The 27,626-nt window shown below is 37.8% G+C and overlaps 2 protein-coding genes across 5 annotated transcripts in view; both read right to left on the bottom strand.

Moving 5' to 3' along the window:
• mtmr11 (myotubularin related protein 11) overlaps nt 1–16,541 on the bottom strand; it is a 60,205-nt gene extending 43,664 nt beyond the window's left edge. The window contains exons 1-2 of one of the 3 annotated variants that reach the window (XM_079626544.1): nt 16,190–16,541; nt 5,591–5,660 (exon numbers count right to left, since the gene is read on the bottom strand). In XM_079626544.1, coding sequence (XP_079482670.1) covers nt 5,591–5,660; nt 16,190–16,246 — 127 coding nt within the window. In that variant the 5' untranslated portion in view covers nt 16,247–16,541. Of the gene's footprint in view, nt 1–5,590; nt 5,661–6,082; nt 6,108–14,925; nt 14,946–16,189 lie in introns of those variants that run through there. The other 2 variants (XM_079626546.1, XM_079626545.1) reach the window with 2 other exon arrangements.
• Nucleotides 16,542–19,228: 2,687 nt separating this feature from the next.
• The window catches only part of otud7b (OTU deubiquitinase 7B), a 31,361-nt gene continuing 22,963 nt past the window's right edge, over nt 19,229–27,626 (bottom strand). The window contains exons 8-13 of one of the 2 annotated variants that reach the window (XM_079626687.1): nt 27,430–27,536; nt 27,202–27,329; nt 26,572–26,721; nt 26,151–26,265; nt 25,203–25,287; nt 19,229–24,536 (exon numbers count right to left, since the gene is read on the bottom strand). In XM_079626687.1, coding sequence (XP_079482813.1) covers nt 23,082–24,536; nt 25,203–25,287; nt 26,151–26,265; nt 26,572–26,721; nt 27,202–27,329; nt 27,430–27,536 — 2,040 coding nt within the window. In that variant the 3' untranslated portion in view covers nt 19,229–23,081. The remainder of the gene's footprint in view (nt 24,537–25,202; nt 25,288–26,150; nt 26,266–26,571; nt 26,722–27,201; nt 27,330–27,429; nt 27,537–27,626) is intronic. The other variant, XM_079626688.1, reaches the window with a different exon arrangement.

Here is a 27,626-nt window from a genome sequence, read left to right as displayed (position 1 = left end):
ATGCTAGAACTCAGAACTTACTGGGGTTTTGTCCCAGTTACAGGAATAAACCACAAAGTCAATAAAATTTTATAAAACACTCTAACGCAGCTAAATAATACTATCTGCTGCAGAAACTGCCAAAAAACTAATTCCTTTCTTTTCACCCACCCTACAACACAAATAAGAACATACTAACTCTATATAACAATTATACAGTATCTCATGGGGTATGTTTAAAATTGCATACTACAATATACTATTTTTGAAATATGCAATATTGTGTTCAATGTGATTATTGCCTGAACGAGCAGTGCCAGAGCACTCCAATAAAAACAGTACCAGAGCACTCCAATAAAAATGTTGCATCACACAATGCAGTAGTTGCTAAAAAAAAAAAAGGTGCAAAATGACTCATTTTGATTCTGAGATGCTAACTGGATGCCATTCTCTAAATTAAACATACGGTCACGTTACAACATTGCAACGTACTACATGTTTGAATAATTTATCATTGCATTACATACATATCTTTTAGCAGTCATATACAGTATAATCCACTCTTTCAAAATCCTCGACCCCCAGGGACCGATTCGGTTTCCTCTGTCCTGCGTTGAGAGTTATCAGAGATCGTGTGGACGGAGGTCGAGACTTACGGGGATCTGCAATGTGACCCCTTTGACTGGTTAATCTGTGCTCCATATTCAAACCACAGTGGATGGATGACACTTGTGATATCTATAACCTTAGACCTCTAAGATTCAAATGAATGAGGATCCCATAACAAAGAGTAGTCATGACGTGCTGCTTCAGACTGGTGTTCAACCAAGAATATTATCTATACTGTCAACACTGCCTATATGTTACTACTGTATCTACTGTATTCATGTCTATATTGTACTAGTATATACACTACCACTCAAAAGTTTAAAGTCGGAAGATTTTCCAAAGTTTTGGAAAGAAGTCTCTTATGCTCACCAAGGCTGAATTTTTTTAATCAAAATACATTAAAAACAGTAATATTGTGCAATATTATTACAATGCAAGATAACGGTTTTCGGTTAATATATTAATTTATTTATTTTATTCCTGTGATGGCAAAGAATTTTGAGTGTCACATGATCCTTCAGAAATAATTTTCTAATATGCTGATTTGCTGCTCAAAAACATTTCTTCTTATTATCAATATTGAAAACAGTTGTGCTGCTTAATATTTGTGTGGAAACAGTAACGTTTTAATTTCAAACATAAATCTTTTGTAAGTTTATAAATGTCTTTACTGCCACTTTTGATCAATTTAACGCATTCTTGCAGAATACAAATATATATATATATATATATATATATATATATATATATATATATATATATATATATATATATATATATATATATATATATATATATATATATATATATATACGTATACCGGTATATAAAAATAGAACTGACCCCAAACATTTGAACTGTAACATTTGAACTGTTAAAAATTAAAACATAAAAGTAATTTGACACTATATGGTTGACAAGTGAATGCTTTTAGCACTACAGTGTACCTGTATTTTTGTAGGTGTAAAATAAAATAAAACCGCTTTCATACATCCACTAAAAATAACTGCCACACCAGTTGATTAAAAAAAACACTTCTCCTGAAACCGTTCCAGCTAATTCACAACACTTGCATACGCACATGAATGTGATGTTCACCTTGTTCTTAATGTTGATGAATTAGGAGTATTGTAAATGAGTGACTGCATATATGCCTGAGGTAGTAATTGAGTGATTGGGTCGGAGCCGATAGCCTCGTGGGCAGCGCACTGAAATTAAACTCTGTTGCGCTTCAGGCGACCCAAGTTCGAGTTCTGGCTCGCAGACCTTTACCGATCCCGTCCCCATCTCTTTCCCACTTTGCTTTCTGTCTGTCATAATAAAGGCAAAAACACCAAAAATAAATCATGGCCTAATGGATAGAGAGTCAGACTTGTAACACAAAGGTTGTAGGTTCGATTCTCAATACCAGCAGGAAGATATCAATACCCACGACTTGAGCCCTTGAGCTTGGGCATAGCCAGAACTTTTTTTCAAGGGGTGGGCAGGTAAACCCAGCGATTTTATTGGGGTGGTAATTATTATTATTTTTTAAATCATGCTTTAAAATCTAATGAAAATAACTTAACATGCAATCTAAATGTGATCATGTATAGCCTGCGTGGAATACCTTAAAACAAATGTGGAATGGAACACAAATAAAACGGATTTCATGCATATCAACAAACACTGGATCATCGTTCCTATGTAATGATTGTATTTATGCCTGGCATAAATTCTCTTTCATAGACAGGGAGTCTCAGACACAAACGCTATCAATCCATACCATAACCGGTAGAGCTCCTTGAGTAGCCTATAACCAATCAAACGGCTTGTAGTTATCAGTAAACATCGCAAAATAATTTTGACAAGTTTTTTAAAAAGTGATTAAAATGCAACATTGTGTTCATTTATATTTTCGTTCAAAGTACAAATCCAAATGTCTGTATTTCTGTGGCTGTGTACGATGTGCATTTCTTTGTGCCATCACAGGATTTGTGAGTAATGTAGGCTGCAGTGTGAGTGAGCGTGTGTAACCATGTATATTATCTGTTCATTTTGTTGGCTAAACCTTACGTTTTAATTTTGGTAACTGTGCTACTTTTCCATTCTTTTTCTGCGCAAACATGCGCTTGAAGAACATTTTGGACCGTCGCGCTCGCGTCTCGCTCTGCTGTGTTTTTGTTTATTCTCGTAAAGCTGCTTCCCCAAGCATGCATTTGCAGCGTTGCCATGTCCACTTATTATAGGCATCTTTGGGCTTGTTATTCATTCCATATTAAAAGGTGAAGTGCAAACTTAGTTCAGCTGGAGTGTGTACATGGCCTTTGTGCCAGTGTCATAGTTCTTTGAACCGAGAAAAGTCTGCTGTTAAAGCAGTGAAAATGCTTTTGCAACAGGGGTGGCAGAGGGGTGGCCAAGCTTCAATAATGTGTGTGCACTAACTTGGATGTGTTAAATGCAGAGGATCAATTCTGAGTATGTGTTACAGTACTTGGCCATCACATCACAAAACACAAACCGTGTCCATCCATACAAGGGTCTTCCGCACACCCTTTTAGAAGCACATATATTTAAGATCTATATCTTTGTTGAAAATTTCATTTTAAAATGACAAATTTTATTTTAATTTTATAAGGCCACAAAGTACGAGTGGTTTAAGTTTTTGCTAAATAATGTTGGTAAATTTTGAATACATTTTAGAATAAAAATGATTGATGAATCATGATTTATTCGTGAAAACAGAAATTCGTACACAGATTTCACGCACAAATTCGTGCATATGTATGCTTAGTGAATGAGATTTATTCACTTAATATTGCTAAAAAAAGTCAAATTAGTTCTGAGAAAATAAAATATGAAAATAATGCAATAGCTTTAGACGTCTAGGCATTTAAAAGTGTGGTTTAAGTGTCCAACGTTTTTGGGGCAACTGTATTAAATGCCCTTGAGAATTTGATTGAATCCACAAATGTAAATGGTACAAACAGACAGACAGGTGTGTGTGTGTGTGTGTGTGTTTGGAGTTCAAACAGTAAGAGACTCTGAAAGCTGAATAACAACAAAGACTAAGTCGTGTGTGAGCAGAGCTTTGAGGTTAGCGGCTCTATTAAATGTTGATGCGTTGGGAATCGCTCTATGCTCCCGAAGGGCCGCTGAGAGTAAGTGCTGATATGAAGCGTTACGGATTAGGTTGTCCGGGTCGGACTCACGGCCTGCCAACATTCCTGAGTAAAGCTGCTGCTTTAACACACTGCTGACGCTGAGATTATGGTGAGGGGCTGCTGGGGTTCCACACACACTCAGCACACTAAGCGATTGTTTTCTGAGCCCATTCACACCCACATACACAGACTGTTATTCTCCCGCACAGACCACAACCATCCAGACCTGGTGCTTTCCTTTCGGGATCAACTACCTAAAGCAGCAAAGCATTTTTCAGTAGGGTTTTCAAAACAGTGTCACATGCCAAAACACTACATCACTGTTTTCCTTTGTCACGTTGTACTAAATAAACACACTCTCCTAGAATATTCCCCTCTCTTAATATTCAACAATATTATTGATCTGAATGTACTGACGCTGCTGTATGAGGACTGAACTGAGCTGGACGATGACAAAACATTTTTTTGCAGAACTGTTTTATAGATAAACTAATTTAATAATTGATGATCTTTACAACGGAACTAAATGAACACTGAACTGACTTCAGTTGAACAACAGATGAAATGCATCATTTTCCTGTCTTGACTGTAAAGCTGCTTTGAAAAATTTGTATTGTATAAAGCACGATATAAATAAAGGTGACTTGACTTGCCTTGACTCTCATGTGGCGTTGGGAAGTTGGATTAATTTGAAGGAATCAGTTGGTTCAGATGATTAGTTTTATTGAATTAATTTATTTTAATGAACTGAATAAATTTGTTTTATTCCTTAATAAATCATTCATTAGTTTTCACAATAAGGCCATGTGTTCACCAAAGCATTTTAACCATCAGGTGCTCTTCTGAAAACACCTGAACGCATTTCAGTGGCGCAGCGTTATACGTAGATAGGCCTACGTGTTATCTTATCATTGATAATGGTAGGCAATTTTCATGGCAGCTAGCAATAGCAAGCTAGCGTCGAAAGCATGAGATCCGCCCTCCCTTCAGAGCTTCTCCAAAGCCACGCCTCCTTCAAAACACATGAACGCACACAGTAGAGTTTGCATAGCGTCACGAGAGATGGCGTTAAGTATGCTTTTTAAAACAATGAAAAGAAGCAATGTAGGAGAATAGCATGCAAAAATGGTGAGAAACAAACGCACACATTATCCACGATCATTTATCATTTAGCGGTCTATTTAGCATTAGCATTAGGATTAGCGTTTTATTTAGCGTTCATGTAAACACTACATTCAGATTCATCAATCGCAATGAATTAATTTAGATTGAAACAAAAGGAGTTCGTGTTAACGTAGCTACTGTTCCTGACTTTTTTTTCAGCAAGGATGCATTAAATTGATCAAAAGTGACAGTAAAGACTTTTATAATGTTACAAAATATTTCTATTTCAAGTCAATGCTGTTCTCTTGAACTTTCGATTCATAAAAAAAATCCTGAAAAAAGCTTATGTTTTCCAATAAAATATGAAGCAGTACAACCGTTTAAAAAATGGATCAAATAAGAAATGTTCAGTGAGCAAATCAGCGTATTAGAATGATCTCTGAAGGATCATGTGACACTGAAGACTGGAGTAATGGTGGTGAAAATTCAGCTTTGCGTCACAGAATATATTCAAATAGAAACCAGTTATTTTAAATTGTAAAAGTATTTCACAATAATACGTTTTTTTTTATCAAATAAATGCAACCATGTTGAGCACTACTTTTTTTTAAAAAGAAAGAATTAAATCTTACTGATATGAAACTTTTGAATGCTAGTGTACATGACTATCAAAAAATAACCCCATAGATAAAACATGGAAATCCTGTTGATAAATCTCAATGTTATAAAAATAAGCTTGCATTGTGAGACTTCACCTGGTAAACAGCAGAGGCCGAGCACGTCTCTCCCCCGTGCGTGAAGGCTACTGTGGCTCATCATCCTCTCCTGTAGCAAACACACACAAAATAAAGAAATTAAGCTGCAAAACTGGTGGATTAACTGGTTCATTTTACACAATATATTCATCTCAAAATGTATTCAAGTCATCTGGTTCAGTAAGTTCAGAATAACCCTATTAAACAGACATGTTTATGCTAAAAATACCTTCTGCCTTTGCCTTCTGATAGTGTGAAAGAGGAAATGGGGTCTAAAGTTGATATGCACTGGTTAGAAATGTGGTTTGTTTTTAACAAGATGCAAGAAAGCAATTCGTGGCTCTATTTTTAAACTGTCTAAATAGTCTTTCAGGCTTTCTTTCTCAGAGTGCAACTGAACCACAAAAGTAGCTTCATTTCATTTTAAAACAAAGCGGCTTTCATTTGCCATCCACTACTGAGTAGAACAGAAGTATAACAGCGGTGACATACTTACAGGTCTGAACCCACAGCTCCCAACACGCCGCAATGGTGAGTTTAAACCAGAAGCATCTGACAACATCATGCACATAATAACTGCAGTTATTCACATGTTCAGAGTTAAAGTAAAGTGCCCGTATTATGCTTTTATTGTGAGTTGAAACAAGTCTTCAGCAATTCCATCTCATTTCTCATGTTCACTACATAACACCTTTACATAATGCCAGCCTATGGTCTTCATTGGCTGCCTGTGAACGTCTACTTTAGACATATAGATGTATATACAGATTTTCTGCACTGGGAATCCACTTTAAATGCACTTCTAAAGGACGAGGACTCTGGCTGGTAAAACTGTTCTACGCTCCCGAAAAAAAATGATACGGTAAAACCGACGCCATTGTTACTGTTTGTATTATTGTGCATCAGGGGGTGAGGAAGACTGACTCAAGAGATGAAATTCAAATATGGTATTGGACATTTTTTTTCTGACATGAGCTGTAAGCAGTCGCCCAATCACAACAGACTAGGCCATCTGACCAATCACAGCAGAGTAGCTCTCAGAAAGGAGGGGTTTAGAGAGACAGGTTCTTTAAACAAACGTTTTCAGACACTGTAAAATATAAATTTGGCGATGCTGCAATGTATATTATGAGAACACTTTTTTGATCTTGGATACATGTAAATCTATTGTATAGGAGACTCCAAAAACACAATTAGGAACCTTTAAATAAGCAGAATAGGGGCAGTTTAATTAACACAGGTGGAGCACCGTTTTCTATTTCTCGATGAAGAATTGTTTTCATCAAATGAACAATTTTTTTTTTTAAATAAATAAAACCAGCTAAATAAAATTAGCTACTGATAATCAAAGTAAAATAAGAAAAAAAGAAAATAAATCTAAATAAATTAAAAGAAAATCCGACATTACAGTGGGTTCAATTAGCAAATTTTTCATTATTTTTCTTTTAAAAAATAAAAAAATAAAAATCCAGTTTAATAATCAAGAAAAGTTTTTCCAAAACAACTTTGTATAGGCTACGATGATATTCCATTTTTGTTGCAATTACTGTTAATGTATAGAATATTTTTTTACTGGCTCATCAGTAATAAATAAATTAAGTTGCAATTGATTCTAATTGAGCTAGTCAGAATAAAATCAACAAGAACAAGAAGAAAATTATTTATTCTGTTTTTTTTGTGCGTGTGTTTTTTTTACATCTGGAGTGAAGTGCAGTTTTTGTTTTTGAATGTTTAGGGTGTTTTCACACTTTGCATGTTTGGTTTGATTAAAGCGAACTCTGGTCGATTGCTCAGTTAGTGCGGTTCATTTGTCAATTGTCAATGTCAATGTCAATGTCAATTTTATTTATATAGCACTATTAATTACAACCTAAGTTGTCCAATGTGCTGCACAATGAAAAACAGAGCAAGGTAATACAGTATAATTAAAAACAATACATAAAAACAAAAAATACAATACAACTTCATCATTGATTATATGCCAAATTAAACAAATGAGTTTTTAGCATAGATTTAAAAATAGACAGTGATGATGCATAACGAATACAGAGAGGCAGAGCATTCCACAGTCTGGGGGCAGCTACTGAAAAAGCGCGATCACCTCTGCATCTCAGCTTCGACTTCGGCACACATAACAATCTCTGGTTGGACGACCGGAGAGACAGAACTGGACGATATTCAGTTAATAAGTCCGAGAGGTAGGGAGGGGCAAGACCATTTAAAGATTTAAACACCAAAAGAAGAATTTTAAAATTCACTCGATAACATACAGGTAGCCAGTGCAAAGAACGTAGAACTGGCTTAATGTGGTCCCGTTTTTTAGTACTGGTTCAAAGTCTTGCAGCTGCATTTTGCACTCTCTGCAACCGGGATAAAGCTAACTGGCTGATCCCAACATAAAGTGAGTTACAGTAATCCAATCTAGAAGTAATAAAAGCATGAATTAATTTTCCAAAATTATTTCTTGACAGAATTGGTTTTACTTTGGCTAGTAGTCGAAGCTGAAAGAAGCATGATTTGACCACTGTATTTATGTGTTTGTCAAATTTCAGCCCATCATCAATGACAACCCCAAGATTTTTTACCCAAGGCTTAACAGATGGGGAAAACTCACCCAAGTTTATTTTTGGTGTACTAAGAGAATCTGAAGGACCAAAAACTATTATTTCAGTTTTACTCTCATTATAATTAAGAAAATTTAAAGACAACCAGGCCTTAACATCAGACAAACAGGTCATAAGTGCCTCCAGACCATTCAAACTCTTATTTAATGGCAAATAAATTTGAGTATCATCTGCGTAGCAGTGAAACGACAGACCATGCTTCCTAAAAATAGAACCCAATGGGAGCATATATAATGTAAAAAGAATAGGAGCTAAGATGGAGCCCTGAGGAACACCACATGATAGAGGGGCTGCCTCAGATGAATGTTCACCCATATGGACTTTAAAACTTCTATTTGAAAGGTATGATTTAAACCATTCAAGAGCACTTCCTTTTACACCAACACAGTGCTCCAAGCGAGTAAGAAGGACAGCGTGGTCCACTGTATCAAAAGCAGCACTCAAGTCTAGGAGCACAAGCACAGCATAGTCCCCAGAGTCGCCAGTTAGTAGGATGTCATTTAAAACCCTCAAAAGTGCAGTCTCTGTCGAGTGATGTTTTCTAAAACCTGATTGAGAGATCTCAAATATCTTATTTTCATCTAAGAAACTCTGCAATTGTTGAAGAACTATTTTCTCTAGGATCTTTGTAATAAAAGACAAATTAGAAATAGGCCTATAATTATCTAAAACAGTAGGGTCTAGATTCGGTCTTTTAAGCAAAGGGCGGACTGTGGCATGTTTTAACACATCTGGTACCATACTAGTTTCAATACATCGGTTTATCATAGTCACAAGGTAGGGACCCACTGTATCAAAAACTTTTTTCAGGAAATATGGAGGCATAACATCAATGGAGGAGCCTGATGGCTTTAACTGGCACACTATTCCTTGAAGTTGAATAAAAGAAATAGGTTCAAGCCGACTGAACTCTGCAGTACAAACAGAGTGGATGGATGGATCACCAGCAGGGGGAGATATCCCCAATCTGATATCATTAATCTTATTTATAAAAAAATTAAGAAAATCATCACACATTGTTTTTGAGACAGCAGGGTACTCAGAGACAGGTGGATTAACAACAGTGTTAAAAACAGTAAAAAGAGTTTTTGGCCTATTATAATTTCTATTAATAAGTTCTGTGAAATACCTGGATTTTGCTACTTTCACTGCCTTCTGGAATTTGGATAATGAATCTCTTACTATTTCAAAAGATATTTGGAGCCTGTCATTTTTCCACTTGCGCTCTGCTCGTCTACAGGTCTGCCTCAAAGAGCGAACATGATCATCCATCCAAGGCTCAGATCTAGGTTTGAGTTTTAAGGTCTTTACAGGTGCCACTGAATCCAAAACATTTACAAATGTGGAGTTGAGTCTGAGTAGGAGCTCCTCAGCACTCAGATCATACTGACTGACATCTACAGATTGAATAGCATCACAAAAGGCTAATGAAAAGGATGTGCTTGTAGATGAGGTAATTAATCGAGATTTACGGACATATTTAGTGGCTTTAGAGTCATTTGGTACCCAGGGAACAGAAAACATAACAGATTTGTGGTCAGAAAACCCATTTTCAACTACCTCAAGATCACAAGGAGAAAAACCATATGATAGTACAAGGTCAAGTGTATGTCCCAACTGATGAGTATGGACATTCACATATTGATTGAGATCAAATGCATTTAACAAAGTAGTAAATTCTTTAGTTAATGAGTCCGTTTTACAACACACATGAATGTTAAAATCACCAATGATTAACAATTTATCAAATTTAGGTATAAATTCCCCCAAGAAGTCTGCAAACTCATTTAAAAAGTTTTCATTGTGCTTAGGAGGGCGGTATATCAGAGCAATCAAGAGTGAGCCATTCCGTTCTAACGTTAGTGTAAACAATTGCAGCTCAAAACTCCGATAGTCATAAAACATAGTTTGGCTACAGGAAAATGTGTTTTTAAAAATAGAGACCAGACCTCCACCGCGGCCCGTTTTACGAGGAGAATTAAAAAACAAACAATTTTGAGGTAAAAGTTCAGAAAACGGACTTAAGTCCCCTGTAGTAAGCCAACTTTCAGTAATAAATAAAAAAATCTAGTTCCCGCGAAGAGAAAAAGTCATTTACAATGACAGTCTTATTTACCACTGATCTGGCATTTAGCAACGCCATCTTTAGTTGAGGCGGATTTTCAGTCGATTTCTGGCGAACCCGAGAAAGTTGTCGAAGATTGCTCAAACACAGTCCAGCACGGTGAATTCGGGGCGAGCCGTAGACAGGGAACGGAGCAGTCGCGGCCGGAATCACTGAAGTATTCCATTCATATACTGGATCCAGAGAGCGCCAGCGAATGGAAACATCGCTGGCCAAACCCTTAACAGGGAGATCCAGAGAGAAACGCGACTCTCGTTGTTGAGCCAGGAGATGCTTCAGTTTAACGGCAAATCCACCCCGTCTTCCACGTTTTCTCCTACGCCTCTTTCCCGGTAGAGAACATGGCCAGCGACGCAGGTAGCCAGGTATCGACATCAGAAAAGGAGATGAGTGGGATGAGCCATTTCGTACTTGATATAGCAGATCGTTTGCATTAGGTTGTAAGCTTAAAAGAGTTAATTTGTCATATACCAATATCGATGAAGCGCATTGAGTAAAATAAGAGATAAAACAAAATAAAATAAACAACCTAGCGACTAGTCCATGAGTCCAACGGCAAGCCACATACAACGGCGCCATTTTCCAAAAACTAGCTTATTTGAATAAGTGTGAACGCTGCCATCCGAACCCTGGTGCACCAAACAAGAGGACCGGGACGCTGAAAACTCGTCCGCTTCCTAAAAAGGACAGAACGCTCAAGCATTCCTGTTTTTTTTTCTCTCGTCATAGTCGCAATGTTTCCCATCACAGTTCGGTACAGCATCAGAACCGCGTCTCCTCGCAGCAGATCTCTGTTTGTGTGTGACAGAGGGACTCCTGACGCTGTTTTGACATTTTATAAGTTCTTCATGAGTTCTCAGCAGGTCAAAATAACATCATATGTCGACTACGCACATACAACGAGTGCATTTAGCTCAGCAGACAGCATTGTTTGGGATGTTCGGCAAGTTCTGTCGCGAAATATATTTTATAAAAGCCGACCAATCATGTTGTGAACATATCCCTATGCTTTAGTTTCGGTATCTTTAGGTTCGGTGTTAAAATGCCAATGTGAACACCAAGCTAACCGAACTACAAGTGTGAACACAACACACTCTCAAAGTCTGGTGTTCCACACAAGGCCTGAAGATAAACGACAACAGAGTTTCTAAACAGAGGTTACATTTTAAATTTCAACTAAGATGCTAGTATGTTTGTTTGCTTGCTTTCAGGCTTAAGCTTTTATCTCCCTGTGATCAGCAACAATGTGTTCAACACACACACACACATCTGTATTTATGGGGATTTTTTCCCTTCCAAACTTACTCCAATAATCTAAATTCCACTCTGCCGTATTCCTAAAGGAATATATTTCCAGACAGGAGTCATTATGCATTCAAATCCCAGTGAACTGGACAGCCTAACATCTCAGAGGAAGTGAGTAAACATGCGATCAGTGCAGGACAGATATACTGTATAGGGAAGAAAAGAAAAACCCTCAGTAGCACATTTCTGCTGAGGGTTCAGTTCTTCGAGTCACATGGTCGCCACCGCTATCGTGTAATCTCTTTCATTGCCTCTTTCTTCTCCATTAAACATCCCTCCCTCCTCTCAGCTTCTGAGGGCAGAGGCAGCCAAGACTCATTGCAGTTTCCATTGCTCATGGCTTCCCCTGGTTTCTGTGGCCAGAGAATGCAGCCGCGGGAACATACAGGCCTCTTCTCCCCTGAATCAGACAGAAACAGGACGGCCAGGGAATGTGTGGATGCACTATGCCACCATATAAACCTTACACTGTTAAGTTTATTAGTCATCGCCCAGAGCCACAATAAGCCTTTGTGCCGGGCATCAATCTAGAGCTAAATGAGGCAATAGAGGCCCTGTGGGACGCTTAAAAGAGCTGAGCTATTGTTCAGCGCTCATTATTTTCATGCACTCCATGCGTGCATCTCTCATTCTCCATACAGCAAAGAAATGTCAACAAATGGGAACAATGCATCCATTTCCATAAAACGTTTGAAGTATTTTCTCCTTTGTTTCTTACAAAACGTACATACCTAAAAATTAAAAATCATTCCTGTCTAGTCATGATGCTGCCCTTCTGTATTTCCCAAATAAAACCAGCCTAAATACTAATAGCATAAATTATTTCTTGAATAAATAAATGAATAAACATAACTGAAATAAAATGTAATAACTATAAATTATAAATGTCTTTACTGTCACTTTTGCTGAATGTACTAATTATTTTATATATATAAAAACTCTTACTGGCCCCAAACATGTGAATGGTTCTGTAATAATTCAACATTGATTATAAAAAATGTTTCTTGAGCATCAAATCAGCATATTAGAATGATTTCTGAAGGATCATGTGACACTGTAATGAATGTAACTGAGTAATGATGCTGAAAATTCTGCTTTGCATCACAGAAATAAATTACATTTTAGAATATATTCAAATGGAAAACAGTTATTTTAAATTGTAACAAAATTTCACAATATTACTGTCATTACTGTATTTATAATCAAATAAATGCAGCCTTGAGCATGAACGACTTCTTTCAAAAACCTTAATTGTTCCAAACATTTGATCTGTAGTGTACAGTACATTTCGCTTGGTGAACGATAAAACAAGCAAAGGGGAAAAAAAATATATCTAAAAGAGACATATCTAAAGACCCCAGGCCAGCAGAACACCCTAGCAACCAAACTTACTAAAAACCCATTTTAAACACGTTAGCAACACCCACAATACCCTAGAACTGTGACAGTCGTTTAGAATGGGCCAAAGTCATTCACTAAAAATATTTTGCAAAAAATCTAGTTTTATATGCACAACCTGCACTATTCCAGCTATTTATGTCTCCAGTGTCATCATGCTCTTTATGGAGCTTATTAAGATGGTAAAAGAAACCCATGCCTCATAAGGAAAGGCAGTGCAGGAAACGCTCCAAGGTCAATTAGAGGGTGTGTCACAGTTTTGTTTATGTTATGCACCGTCTTTTTATATAATTTTAAGCATAAAATAAAAAATAAAAATAAAACTCAGCAAATCCCTTATTTCAACAACCACTCATCTCGTACCAAAACCAGATGACGGCATTCTCTTCAATAACATAAACTGAAGTAATTACATACGCCACATGGCGTGTTCCACTCAAACCAAACCAAACAAAGCAACAATGAACGAGATATTTCTGATCTAGGAAGTCGCCCTACAATAGTAGATTTGCATTTAGACCCAAGGGGGAACCAGCGAGCCATATTTATAGGTTTATTTTTTAAACCATCGACATTCCAAACAGGCTGATCCCAAGACTCCCACTTGAAGAACTCAAACTCCACTCTGACACCGTGTCGGCTCATGGGTTTTAAAATAGAGGCGGCACATTAATTGTAGCGGTCTGGGGATTCACTCACCTAGCCTATCAAAATAAATGTCCGTGTTATTCGGCATTTGGTGAAGTTGATTACTGTAGCCTATACTGTAGATGTCCAACTGCAACTTCTCCTTCATTTTTAATATGCAGCTGCTGCTTGAATGATATCTTAGTAAATTTGTTGGAGATCAAATATTTAATATCTGCTGTACTCTCTTCATAATTAAGGCAGTTAGTATATTATCAGCAGGAGCAGTTTAAACTAATATCACATAATTTATGTCTTTGTGATGATTGGTTGATATACCAAGGGCTGCCTCTGCAGTGTATTTTTTCTCAACACACTAAACGCTGAAAGTGAAATACTCAATGGTTATTGGCAAATTTGTATTTTTTACCAATGGAGTCTATAAGTACCAACGCTGCATCCCCAATCAAATACTTCCCTATATATAGTATGCGAGAACAAGAAGCAAAAAGTCCACGGATGACCTACTACTTCCGGAGAGATTCTGAAGTCCGCATTCAATGGACACTTTAATATCCCATGAGGCCACGGGGAGTATTTATGAATGGCAGTCAAGCGCCGTAACTGACGCTGGTAGGTCACATGACAGTAACAACATGACGGATGTAGTACGTCCGAATTTCATTCGTACTATATAGAATAGAACATACTTTTTAACAGTTGCGAAGTAAGTTCAAATTCAAATGTAGTTCCTGTGAAGAGCAACGGTGGTTCTGACTTCAGTAATATTTTATGGTGTTACAATAGTGAAATTACAACAAGTAGTTCACATTCTGAGACATGAAATTGAACTAATAACTGGGAATTTTATTTAACATTCAATCGTCCTCCTCACGTTTTCCACCTCAAAATGTAGGGTAGGCCGTGCCTCCCCCGACGAACCGCCACTGCTCTGAAGGATGACTGAGTTACTGGTTTGAGCTGGTTTAATGACTTTTAAATGAAAAAGCCGATGTGGTGAAGTCTCGCCACAACTGCTACATACACAATTCCCTTTCCATTTGTTCATTTACAGCACTGGAGCAAAATATAGGTCAGCCTATTCTTAAATGCACCAGCTTGGGTGGGCTCCATCCACTAAATCTGACACCATCTACACACTCAAGACACCCGGGATTCATTTTCTGCGCAGGGAACAGCCACTTGGATTACATGTCTGACACTGCACACAATGCATATTCACAATCCACACACACCAAGTGAGTTCAGGGTAGGCTGTTTCCAAGGCAACAGCCAGATGTTGTGCACATTAGGGCCTCTACGCTCTCCAGAATCCGCGAGTGGAGGCATCTGCTAGCGTTTCCCCCCCGAGCCAGCTTAAAATAGCCAGAGGAGAAAGTTATGCAGCAGAGGTGAGCACAAGCAGATTACAACTAAAGAAAGTAGATTATTAGTTCACCCAGAAATAAACATTCTGTCATCATTTACTCACTCTTATGTCAATCAGACATGCATTATTTTCTTTCTTCCATGAAACACAAAAAGGCAGAAAGTCTGATTTCCTCTCTTCCATACAACAAAAGCAAAATAATTTAAACTGGCAATCTCCAAAAACAGTAAATGAATGGATGAGTGTAAATATATAAAAACATCATGACAAAGATGTGTGTGTATATATGACTCGAGCATGCTAAATGCATGAATGAAATCACAAAAAATAAACGCACCACACCCTGTGAGTTAAAAGGTACACCGAAAAAGAAAAAGTAATCCCAACTAAAATTCCTCTGTTCAAACATATTTAGACTGTATAATTTTCAGAAAAGTAACAAATACAAACAGCCAGACATAACTTGTCCACTAAAGCAGATTTATGCTTTCCTGATGCTTTTAAAGAGCATTTTTATAGTTACATATTTTTTCTCAATGGAAAAACTGATTTCAACCAGTTTCTGCTAAAATAAACTGAAACTATGTGAATGCCGTTTCTAAATACAGTACAATATTATACAGTACGGATAGAATAGAACAAAAAAAAGTATATTCCGTCATTAACAATCACAGCATCTGACAAATACTAAACACTGGTGGAGTGCTGGAGTTCACATTCATACACCAGACAAAATAAGTCATTCTTGGAAAAGTTTTAAACTTTTTTTCTTTTTTTTTTCTTTTTTAATGGAACACTGACTCATACAACAACCGCAGATTGTGGACACATCCATTAAAAGTGTTTCTGGTAAAATTACGAATTTAATGAATGCAGGTTTCCCGGGAAAGTGACTAATCACATTTACATGAAAGTTGCACAAACATTAGCCCACATAAACATTTACACATCTGTTACAAACATACTGACAGATGAAATGAATACAATTTACACAGATGTGTTTATAACCCTTTCCCAAGATTTTGCTTGCATATTTTAATACGAATTAGACACCGCAGACATGAAAAAACAATGATAAACTCCTAAATAAATTATAGCTATTTTATATTATTATTTAACCTTACGCTTACCTTCATGTCCGGTACCAACTGTCTCACTTTAAAGGTGGTTTTGGACCCTGTCAACATGATTTCAACGTAAAATGGATCCGGACTAACAGGATAAATGGTGTATTTGGAAGAGGTTTAGTGGTGAAGGTTTGGTCTGGTCCATGTTACTGAAATCGGATGGTCCGCGCGCTGTCTGCATCACTTTCACACATTTCTGCGTCCGTACGGTTAACATATCCAACTAAACGTCAAATCATCTCTAAAGCAAATCTATTTTCACACAGAGAACGCGCTTTTCCATCGCATTTGTTTACAGCCCCTTCGCCATAGTGAAATGACACGGGTGTTACTGAGTAACAAAAACCAGGAGCGAGTCTCTTAAAGGGCCAGTCCCGCGAAACACACTCAATGCGCTTCTGTGCAGAGATCAAAACCTAGAGAACTGCAGCATTTTTCGACATCAGTGGTTGTCCTCGAAGTAGCATACTACCGTAGTACTCTTACTATTTACACAGTGTGTATAGTATGCACAGCTGTAAATTGCTTGCACGTTTTGTGTGTGTGAAATACCCACATGACCTGCCTCTACTATGTGTGTGCCGTACACAACAGAGCACGATGCAGTGTGTAATGTATCGCACAATGTAACATTCGTTTTGAACTTTCATTTACAGGGTGATGGATTAACATCTGCTTGTCTATAATAACAGGTCATTCCCAGGGCCAGGGGTAAAGTCAGGTTTGGCTGGTTAGCATAGCCCTGTTAGCCCCTAGCTACTGGTAGACAAACACATCATTTGAAAAAGCATCTTTTCCATTGACATCCATTCAAAATTAGCTACAGCATAACATATTATAGTAGACGTTTCACCAGTCTATCAATCTATCTATCTATCTATCCATCCATCCATCCATATCTATAGTGGCCAAAAGTGATGTCTAGAAGTTTGATTAAATAACAAATTTGATTAAATATATATATATATATATATATATATATATATATATATATATATATATATATATATATATATATATATATATATATATATATTCCAAATATGAAAGACAAAAAAACACTAAACAATGGTTGAGGTATTTATCTGACAAAATGATCTGGGAAAACGCAAACTACAGTACATACATGTTTTATTTTACTATGCAAAATGCATACAATAATATTTAATTTAATAATTTTCTATGACCGCCTGGCCAAAAAATCATGTTTGCACAATTTGGCATGTTTCATTGCATTATCACAAATAAAAATGTTTTACTCCAGTCCAAGCACAATTATGCAATAGGCTTACAAAATCTTTCAGAAGTGTTTAATAATATTTAAATAAAGATGTCAATTTTATTAGGCCAGACAAGGTATCAATACAATTATTTTAAAAATTATTATTCCCCTTACATCCATTTAGCAAGCAGATACATTTATCTAAAATTATAGCGAAGAATAGACATGATTAATACCATCAGGAATCAATAACATTAGACATGCTGCAATACAAACTTTCAAAGTTACCAAAAAAAAAAAAAAAAAAAAAAAGAGACATGCAAATACTAGAGAACAAAATATTATATAAAATATAAATTCTATAATTAATAATCACACTATTTGAAAAAATAAAATAAAAATAAGTTTAGAGGTCTAAATGTTAACCCAGCAAACATTACGCCAGTTCCAATTCATGGAAAGGTTTTGCATGCTAAAGAAAAAAAAAAAAAAATCTAAACGTCCGGCAAGCCTATTAATGAACATTAGGAAGTGAAAGCTTTTGATTATTATTATTATTCTATGCTTCACCAATGCATCTAAATGCAAAGAAATGACATTCAATATTTCAGACTGCTGCATCATAATTCCCATCTGCACAAACATATTGCAATTCACACATGAGCAAACACACTTGACATTCCCATAACTTTTGACACTCCGTTACCTTGTCACTGCGGTATCAATGAACCATTTCACAGTCACCTCCACCAGACAGGCGTTGTGAGATTATGATGTGCGATCAGCATCGGCGTTCAGACGGATATGAACTGATGCAGTGTGCACTGTGTGGAAAAAGGCTTCTTGAAATGGATACCTGCAAAGCAAAAACAAATGAAAACTGATCCCAAAGATATCAGTGTTGCTATTACTAATTCATCAGACTCTCACTTTGAATTTAATAGAGCAAAAGAACTCACAAGCAATAGCCCACAGAAATACCTCATATATAAGACAACAAATGTCCTGAGCGCTAATCTGGCAACGACTAAAATCTAAGGTATATATTCTCACATTATAAAAGCAAACTAGCTTTCAATAATGCAATATACAGCTGAATTAGGGAGAGTAAACTTTATTTACTCTTTACTGTTAACCGTGTCGTGACACAAGGCAAAGATCACATGCTGTGGTAATTAGCATCTTAAATGGCAGGCAGTGCTTTCTGGGAATTACATTTAAATGACTTTACCTTGCAGAAACTTAAGACATTTTTGAAACAATTGGAAGGAAAGATGTCAGCTGCATTTTGAGGAAGCAAGTGTCATGCTTGCTTATGGCTGTGGTTTTTGTTCTTGTTCATTTGATTCAGGGTTAACACATTATTTTAGTGACTGGATATCCGAGGCCTGTTGCCAAGGCAATATTTCTCATTTTAGTTTAGTTTAACTTGATATGAAAAAAAAATGAAAAAAAAAGAAGAAATAAACAAAACTGAAAAATATAAAAATAACTGATTCATAATATTTATAAAAACTAAATCTCAATGATATTAAAATAACACTGCTGGATATGTTGAGATTACTGGAAAAAAAAAAATGAGGTTGCATTAAATTATTCGATTATAAAAGCAGTTAAATATTCTGTATATTCAGAAATGTCCATTATTTATTCATTATTATTTTGCAAATTAAGCCCTTACTAATTCACATTCAAATTTTCCATGACTGTGGAAACCTTGTATACCTGAAATCTAAAAATTCAAGATGTTTTTATCACGAAGTCTATATAGTCAAATGTAGAGAGCAAGAGTGGAAGATAAAATCAATACAAAACAACAGTTTAAATACAATGAGAATTTTATTAAAACGGTGCAAAAATAAAATAAAAATAAAATAAAACTAACATAAAAATCAGATGTTCTTTCCACCTAGATTGCACTGTCACACAGCCTGGGGTCACCTCTCAAACACAGAGAAAGGTAAAACGGCTGAAAACAAACACAAATCGCCCAATTAGCCAGAAGTAATGCACAAATATGATTAGATAAATTGCATCTGCCAGTTCTGTACATGCAACAGTTTCAGTCTCATGCAAATTCGAGAATGCTGATGACTGTAGCTCTGTCGCATCCATGAAAACATACCATATAAAAATAGTAAGTAAGCTACGTCATAACAAAACAAAGCCCACTGTATTAAATAAGAGAATTTAGTGTTTGAAACCTGATGGTGGACGCCACCAACACCATCATTAAAAAAATGTACTCAAAATGTGATTAAGTAGCATAATTCGCTTTAAAATAGAAATTAGGAAACTTCAGGAGGCCCGTCTGTAAGACAACTAGCCGTGTAAGAAAGAACATCCTAGCTTCAGAACTAAACATCCCAGTCTTTTTTGAAAAATCTTACTACAAATATATATTTTCAAATCATACCTTGTCAGATCACACTGATGGAGAAATTAGTTTGTTCACAAGAAACTCTTGATTTAAGAGGCTTCTCTTGTCAGACAGCGCCGTACGCACCAGAATACTGACTTCAACTCAGGGTACGGTCCTACAGCATACATTCGTATCTTTAAAAAACACTGGAAAACTGCTTTTGATTTACAAAAATAACTTGAACGTATTTATACATTTCTTAATACAAAAATGTTTGCACTCTTATTAAAGTCCAACGCTCGGGGTGGCTGAATGACCTTTCCATTTGTTAAATAAATGGATCCGTTAAACGCAAACTACGAGTACATCGGAAGGAGAACATAAACTCCAACGGGGAGTAGCCGTCGTTTCACTGACAATTTCCTCTGGTTTGTGCCTTGAAGCTGCAATATGTTTGCAAAAGCACAATTTACCAGACGCGCACACACACACACACACACACACACACACACGCACGCACGATGAATTCCTTTTTGCGACTTAGAGTGGAAATCTGGGTAAATGGTATATGCCTTACATAGGACCAAAAAAAGTTAATTGCTTGCATTTTATATTCAAATGTGCCTCACCAAATGAAACAAACAGACAGACAAACAAACAAACAAACAAACAAACATAAAAAGCAGCAGCAGCAGCAGTGTACTCTTTGTCCCTTATTTACACTGAAAAACTGAGCCAGTCTCAAAAGGTCACTAGGGAGGCATTGATGTAGAAATAGGGGTGATAATGAAAAAGAAACCTAAACAAGTGTGCCATCTATTGGTTATGCGAGTGAATAACATGTCAAAAATCATTTTAAGAAAAAAAAGAGGAAACCATTAACCCTCCATCTTGCTGGACAGTAATAGGAAATTTAGTGCTTTAAAAAGTGAATGTTGAATCAAATGAATCGAAGCTTTGAAAACACGGGAGATACCATGTTGAAATTGTTCGGATGCTAGCCTGACATATTTGTCATTGTGCAAATCAGTAATGCAAATGCGGGAACATTGGAGATGCAATGTGGCCTTGAGCTGACACGGTTATACAAATATTTGCATACGACTGATTACATTTGTATTGAGTGTTTCGGAAGCAGAGGGGGTTCGCTACGACTCCAGCTCTTCATCTGCCGTACACGAAACACTTACCCACATCAAATCATCAAATGAACATGATCACAGCAGCAACATCCTCTTATGATGCTAAGAGCCCATTTCACATGAGCAATGAGAGAGGGTAAAGGGATAGCTCACCCCAAAATAAAGAATCTGTCATGACTTACTCCCTCATGTCGTTCTGAACCTGTATGACTTTCTTTCTGCGGTCAAACACAAAATGACACGTTTGTTTGGCAGAATGTCCAGACTGCTCTTTTCCATATAATGAAATTGAATGGGGCGCTCTGCAAAATGGTGTAACTAAACGTTTAGTTAAAATGGAGCAAAAACGGATCTTCCCTACTATGATCTAACACAAGATGGGCAGACGGGTTTGGCTCATCGACACTCAGATTCAGAGAATACGGAGTACGTGTTTGCAGTCCAATGTATCTCATTCGCACGTCCACATTGGTGTGTTGTGCTTATTTGCAAGACACCAAGTACAATTTGTCCTCACTAATGTCAAATTTGTCAGTAAATGAGCAATGGGTAAGACTTTGTGTAAATAATAACGATTACTCTCATCCTTGAAATATACCGCACAAGTTGTATGCTTCACGTTTACTTTCATTGTATGGAAAATGGACAATTTAATTTTCTATTTCCCAGTCATACGGGTTTTGAACTGCATGCAAGAGTGAGTAAAAGACAGCATTTTCCATTTCTGGCTGACTCGTACAACTGGCTTTATCAGAGGCTGTACTTTGTTAACAGTGTAAAAGGATTTCGAAAGCGTTTGTCACAAAATCTCGACTCAAGGTGCATTGTATAGTTTAGATACTGAGGGATCTGCTAGCATCCCTCGACGTCCACAAACATTTGACAACGCTAGAATCAGCACTGTGAATCCAAAACCAAACAAAAGTAGAAATTCAGTTCAACAATCCTCATGGGAGGACTGAACTAAGACTGAAAAGGCAACTAGGAAACAAGTGAGTTTGCGCACAACACAGTGGCACCTACAGCCGAACCCTGACCTCCGCGGTCCACGCGAGTGGAACCGCAAGCTCTGCCTCCAGAACGGAGCAAACCGCCAGACTAGAAGCACAGCAACATAACAGTCTATTCATCTAAAACCCACATGCACAACCTCTGGACATGAGAAAAGTGCTTGATTTGGTGCAGCAACTACTCCGGGGGCGATACTGCGTCGATCAATAATCTTGTGTCCAGTGAATTTGATGGAAGCTGATGCGTTAACCCCAATATCATAAAGGAACACCATTTTATTTGGTGCAGCAGTAACATTTGAAGAGGTCAGAAATTGTATTCAACATCCGCCCCCTTTCACCTGCAAAGTACCTAGAACTATTTTCTCAATATTACCAACATAATACTTGAATACTACCACATGATGTACCATTTCCCCAAAAATGTCAGATTTCTTTGCGCTAATTTTAAAGGTTTTGCACTTTTAAATGTTCTAAAAACACTTAATAGAACGGAAATGACTGCAATTTTAAATCAGGGCATATAAAGACCTAAAACCAACGAAAAGCTCCATAAGTTGAACATCTTAGAAGCGAGAAAGCACCATATTAGCTAACTTAAGCCAACTAAGTATGGCTTCAAAAGGGGTGCAAGTTAAAGTATTGTAGCTTTACAGTAAAATGGGCCAATGTGGATAACACTCGAAGCTAACAGAGTGTTGTTGCCTTACGCTCGCAATATGGCAAGTCTTTTTTTGATTGCAGCTGATATAAATGGATTAAATTGTAACTAATATAAATACGCATTTTCTGGTTGTGCTTAATGTGTATTCTGGTTCATGTGATGCAACGTAGCATGTTGTGTTCAAATGTCTATTGCCCGTGTTCTACATTCTCGCCACAAGGAGGAGACAAGGAGACAGGTAAGAGGATGACCACATCAAGCAAATGTGTGAGGAGCTTAAAGCTCCTGCCTATGAGCCACAGCAAAATGTAACAACAGCAGTCCCATTTCCGCAATGCCCATTCACTGTGGACACAGAGTCTCGTCTCAATAACCTGGTTCAGAAAGGCCGATCTTATGTCTTAAAGCAAGATCCACACAAACAGGATATGATGTGGCTCACATGGTGGGCTCCAATGAGTCCTATATGAGAGAAACGGGACAAAGATTGTCCATTCAAAACCTGTGGATGGCCGGCTCTGGTTCCCGTCTCTTCAGCTCCTCTCTGTAACAGTACGAGCAGTAATGGCCCGTCTCGGGGTGGCCGTAGTAATTGCAGGTAGGCGTTCGGCATCTGCTGGACTGCAGGTTTGCAAGGCCACCCGCACTGCCCAAGGAGTAATGCCTCACAGGCATCGGCCCATTGCGAACGTCCAAAGTAGTGCGCAAGTCCCGCAAGCCATTTGTATAGCCTCCGGTAGGTTCGGTTGGGTAGTCAGTTGGGTCATGCTCCTGGGAAAAAGATGCAAGGCAGGGGGTGATGATACGGGATGGGCTACCCAAGCTGGTGGAAGGTGGGTGGTACTGGGAATGGGGAGGGCCCTGTGCTAGGGGGCAGTGTCGGGGCAAGGTAGCATAGGATGGTAGGCCTGGGTAAGAAGACGGCGAACCTCCTGCCAGTTGCCGTCGTGTATCCATGTAACCGTGCACATGTAGATGCTGTGTAATTGGGGAAGGAGAATGGTCAATGAAAGTGGGCCTTGGGATTGGGACCACACCCGAGTACATCATCGGGCTGAAAGAAGTCGACTTCAATGCGTTAAAAGTAGGAGGTGAGTTATCAGTAATTTCCTCTTTGCTTTCAAAACTTCGGTAACTCAGCTCAGGCCCGTCCTTTTTCAGTTGAGATCCGCTAGTTGATGTAAGACCTCCTGCTGCTTTCCGTTCAGCTTCCCTCCTCTGTTCCTGTTCGGCACGGAAGCGCTCCTCGGCATCCATCAAGTATCGTTGGATCATCTCCTCCTGGAACGGCTGACGGTTGCTAGTAGTGAGTACAGCAGCAAAGATGTACTTCCTTTCTCCTTGCATTGCGGATCGGAGGATGCTAAGACTCACTTTCACATCCGAGCTGTACTTAAAAGGTTCACTTTCTGAAGAGTAGCTTCCGTTTTGCCGTTCACTTATTGAGGAGGGCGAACCTTTCCCAGAGTCCTCAGAGCCGGTTTGAATGGAAGGAGAGCCGTCCTTACTGCCCTTACGACCTCTCAGAGAGCCTTTCTTCTTCTCCAGACCCTCTTGTTTGCCTCCACTTCCACTTGCGTTCTTCCCCGTCATCAGGCCTCCCACATTCTTCTTCAACTTACTGCCCAGGCTCTTGCCAAAGCTACCCAGCTTGTTGGCAACGGAATCAGCACGTTTCTTGTCCTTATCCTTTTCTTTGTCTTTCTTCCCCTTCTCCTTTCCAATTGTGCCAGTCGTCCCAGCTGAACTGTTACTGGATGAACTAGAGGAGCTGGAAGATCCACCACTTGTTTTGCCTGTTGTCCCACTGGTTCCAGTAGTACTGCTGTCCCCATTGCCATTAGAACTGCTGCTGACGGACTCCTTATCTGACTCTCCAGAGTCTGGCGGGGTGCGGGCATCCTCTCCTGCAGACGCTGTAGGTGACTCTGGCTGGGCCAATGGGGCCTGCTGTGGATACAAACAAAATATTGTCACTAGATGATTAAGCTGGAATACAAATAACAAGCACAGTACAAAATTTGAATGACAAGTTCAAAGATGACTTTTCAATCAATTGTTTTCAACAGGTTTGACCTGAAGGCCCCCTATTGTCTAACGCAATATTTGAAGACCCCCTATGTGTGTGTGTGTGTGTGTGTGTGTATGAATCTATTCATTTCAAGTTTAAAGTAAACAAAAACAAATATTTATTGAAGGAAAAATTAGTTAAGTTTACATTTTGCTTCCATGTATGTAATGACTTTATATAACATATAGTATATAATAAATAAATTTATTAAAAATATATTAATATTTATCAAATATATTACATTTATAAAAAGTATACATTTAATACAAAACAATAGTAAAATAATTCATGTATAAAAAGTGTTAAAATCAGGACATAATTAAGTTTTTGATATACGGATATGGGAAGTGATAGGGAAACACGATGCTAATTGAATCAAAAAAAAAAAAAAAAAGTTTTTTTTTAAACAAAAATGCTTTGGATGCACTTTGTTGTCAGAGTAAAGAGTTTACCAAAGGTTTCTGGTTAACAGTTAAAACTAAACCAGTTAAATTATTAGATATTATAATTATAACTAAATACGGCAAAGCAAGCTAGAAGCTCACCTGTACCTCACAGGGTAGAGGAAGCCAGGTGACAGTCATGTAGCAGTGCAGCAGATGGAGCTTGGCCTCCAGAGATAAGGTTACACTGAAACCAAACAACAGGCAGGTCAGAGTGCAGATATTCATTTATAAGTGGTATTCAAACTGCCTTTGACGATAGCAAACATGAAAAGTAAACGAATGTGCATGTTTCATGAAAAATGCATAAATAACATTAGCAAAAGTAAAAAACTTATTTGAAGTATTTAAAAAGATATTCAGGTGAAATATTTTAAAATAGCATATCAAATATTGACAAATGTAAAAACTGTAGAAATAAGAGGGAACTACAGATGCAACCCTGAGCTATTTGAGTGCCTCTCTGTGTTCCATTCATAGCAAGAATTTAGCGATAATCTGCATTAAAGAACAAGAGTTGCTAATCTTGAGTGTTGGCCAACAGCGCTCAGTTCCAACAGGCTCCACAGTGCTAATGCCTTCATTACAGTCAGGCATTACTGAACTCTGCTGTAAATAAGTCAGAGCTGAGTCATTTGGCACTACATAGTCAAAATAACCAGAATACTTCAAAAACATTTTTCTGGGCAAATTTGGTATATGCACAACACACAGCAACTACAAGAATGTTCCAGGTTTAAAACAAATCAAAATCTATTGATGGCATTTATAACATGCTATTGATTACCAAAGGGAATCATTTCAACTTCCCTCAGAGTGTATAAACACATAAATAGCATGGATAAATTACTAATTACTATAATTTCTTTGACAAAAAAAATGCGGATGTCTCGCTTCAGACTTGACATGCAGGTTTTTCTTGTTTTTTTCTCCAAACTGAGTCTAAATTATTGTCTGTGGTAACTGACAGCATACCAGAAACGTTGTCCATTGAGTATAACTACATGCATGAGCAGCAGTTTTCTAATCAACGTATAATGTAATGTCTACCTTGCTAGCATCACATTGTCATTGTCATCTTTGCCCCATTCCCAGTCTTCCCCAGGATCCACAGCAAAGTGCAAAGGCAGCATCTTATGATCCGAGTCCGTCAGAGGGATCACCACTGTGAAAGTTTTTAACAAACAAAGGGTAACAAACGGTCAGTGCCTTTCTGAATTACACTACTTCACTACTTATTTATACTTTGGCTTATTTACAAATACAATGTAGTATTCAACTGAATTCTTAAGACTACAGCCCTAAAGACCTTTGAAAAAAAAATCTGCATAAAGCGGATAAAGACTTTCTGGCAAGCACAAATTGCAGTTTTTTGTTCTGTCCTGGTTGGCAAAACTGGTTTATCAGGCAAGAACAGCACACTACATAAAAAAAAAGCAACCAGATTTGCTACATATAAACCATTCCTCACCTTGTTCTTTGGAACAGTCCTTCTGCTCCATTGAGACCAGGGCAGAGAAATGGGCTTGGTCATATGCCAAAACGAGAGGAGAGCGGTGACACTTGTTGGCTGGTACTTCCAGAGGCAGGTAAATCCCTCCAAATGGGATTGGTGCAAAAGCTAAACAAATGACAAAAAAAGAGAGAGATGTCTGAGACAAACTCCAAGATATGCTTTGCTAATGGAACATGGAAGGACAAATGGAAAATTCATTATTTAAAATGGGACATAGTCAACACTTATGCAATTTTATTTTTCTCCCTTAAAGCTTATATTATGTCATAATTTAGTTTTACACAACCATTTTGAAATTACAGTCATATGCTAATTAAGGATGTGACTATGGACATTTTCATGGGTGGGCAAGTGATGTAACCGGTGTTGCGGCTGAACACCGACAATCGCAGCAAGCCTAATGCTAATGTGCTCCTGGTTACATTACGACCATGAAGATTTGTGATGGAGCCATTTTTCCAGCTTAGCTTCAATAGACAAGGGAGGGAGGTTTGCACTGTGAATGTTAGAGTATTTCAAAGTGCATCAAACTACCCTCATTAAAAGAATCAATCCCCCAAAATTGAATATTCTGTCTTTATTTACCTTCTCCCCCAGAGTCCCGCAGCATGGTGTCAGCCACCACCACTATCGGCCTGCGGAGCACGTGAGCAAGAACGAAGACATGAAACTCCTCCAGGCTCTCATATACGGGCTCCTCTTGTGACTCGGCACTGCGGGACACAAAACACACTCACAGCATGAGCATTACACTCCAGAAAACTTGTTTACAAGTTTCAATCTAGAAAATAAAATCAGATGAAATCAACACACCCGTTGCTGCCGTTGGTGCTGTAGTGTATCCTGGGTTCACTAGATGCCAGTTTCAACAACTCATTCCACTCTCTCTGCCACTCTTCTTCTGTGTAAACCAGTCCCGACTACACACACAAAAAAAAAAAAAAATCACAAACAAACGTAATTAGGCTGAAATTTTCCTAGTTAGAAACCGTGATACTTTTTTGCAGGAT

Source organism: Phoxinus phoxinus, assembly GCF_949152265.1.
Source record: "Phoxinus phoxinus genome assembly, chromosome: 10".
NCBI lineage: Eukaryota > Metazoa > Chordata > Actinopteri > Cypriniformes > Leuciscidae > Phoxinus > Phoxinus phoxinus.
Note: the sequence above shows the minus strand (reverse complement) of the source record. Positions and strands in the feature narration are given on the sequence as shown.